Source organism: Nematolebias whitei, chromosome 16 (assembly GCF_014905685.2).
Source record: "Nematolebias whitei isolate Nwh7 chromosome 16, NemWhi1, whole genome shotgun sequence".
Taxonomy (NCBI): Eukaryota; Metazoa; Chordata; class Actinopteri; order Cyprinodontiformes; family Rivulidae; genus Nematolebias; species Nematolebias whitei.
Genome location: NC_056513.1, coordinates 7,841,306 through 7,842,761, shown reverse-complemented (window position 1 = coordinate 7,842,761; position 1,456 = coordinate 7,841,306). Strand labels below are relative to the sequence as shown.

The 1,456-nt window shown below is 46.4% G+C and overlaps 1 protein-coding gene across 1 annotated transcript in view; it reads left to right on the top strand.

Moving 5' to 3' along the window:
• Window positions 1–421, top strand: part of dtd1 (D-aminoacyl-tRNA deacylase 1) — a gene marked incomplete at its 5' end in the record, with an annotated part of 4,963 nt that extends 4,542 nt beyond the window's left edge. The window contains 1 exon segment of the mRNA XM_037690122.1: window positions 262–421. Coding sequence (XP_037546050.1) covers window positions 262–417 — 156 coding nt within the window.
• Window positions 422–1,456: the final 1,035 nt, after the last annotated feature.

Genomic DNA, 1,456 nt, shown 5'->3' with positions numbered 1-1,456 from the left:
TCTGTCTGTCTGTCCTCTGTCTGTCTGTCCTCTGTCTGTCTGCACTCTGTCTGTCTGTCTGCCCTCTGTCTGTCTGTCCTCTGTCTGTCTTCTGTCCTCTGTCTGTCTGCCCTCTGTCTGTCTGTCTGTCCTCTGTCTGTCTTCTGTCCTCTGTCTATCTTCTGTCTGTCTGTCCTCTGTCTGTCCTCTGTCCGACATGCGTTGGACAGTTAAAGGTGGACGTGATAAGCGTGTGTAAATTGTGTGTTTGTGTTTTCGCAGCTATCGAAGCAGGAGAAGCAGCAGCAGAGGAAAGAGAAGACGCGCCACAAAGGACCCTCAGAGTCCGGGCGGGACAAGGGGGGCCCGCGGTCCAAACAGGACCCAAACGCCAGCAGCGGGGCCGAGGGGGACGTGTCCTCAGAGAGGGAGTCTTAAATACGAAGGGTGAGGAAGCTGAGGCTCACGAAGTCAGGACGGTCCTAAAGATCCAGTTAATGGAACCTCCAAGGATCCAGACTCTCCTGGAGTCTGTTACCTGGACCTGGTCTGGACCTGGTCTGGACCATCAGTTTTCCAGAGGGTCTCAGAGGTTTTATTTTGACATTGGTTCATTAAATGAATCTGTGTAAATAACATCTTACCGAGAATAAACTTTTTTTTAAATTATTTTCTTACTTTTAATTTTATTAAATTTTAAAATTGCTGACGAGGATTTTGAGACGACACAAATCATCTTCATCTTAACTCGTCTCAAAACAAAAACAAATCTCCGACAGCGCTGAGATCTAACTGAATACACGAGACGTTAGATTTAATTTGTCACATTCTGCAACTCCAAACGTTTGAACTCGTGGTTTCCTAGAAGAAAAGTTTTTATTTATTTGGAGTGAAATGTGCAGAGAGTTCCCTCTTCCTGTTTTTGTCTCGTTGACTCAAAGAAAAAACAAAATCTAAACAGCTAAAGTTAAACTCACGACCGTCTTCGTGCCTTAAACTCATAAAAGACGATTAAAAACATAAAACCGTCCGCGGTCGTTCTGCGGCTCGACTAACGTCAAACCACGACTGTAGGTCAGCAACGGATCAGCTGATCCTTCACCGATCCCAAACCAGTGACCGGACCAGGACGTCCTGGTACTGAGAGGGCGTGTTCAGCTCAATAAATGGACATTTAGTCTTTCACTGTCCCTGGTCTTCAGACCGTCACAGATTGATTCTGAATATTTCATTCTTGGTTTTATGAAACAGAATAACACGTCCCTCGTTTTGTCTTTGTCTCACGCAGAGGACAAATGGGACGTAACTGTGAGCCGAGTTAACTCAGGAAGGACTCCGATGTCTGTCCCTGATCTGAAACCCCCTGAGTCCAGGATCAGCACCATCCTGTTCCCCTTTAACAGACTGTCCCCTCTGAAACATCGTCCCCTCTGAAACATCATCCCCTCTGAAACATTGTCCCCTCTGAAACATTGTC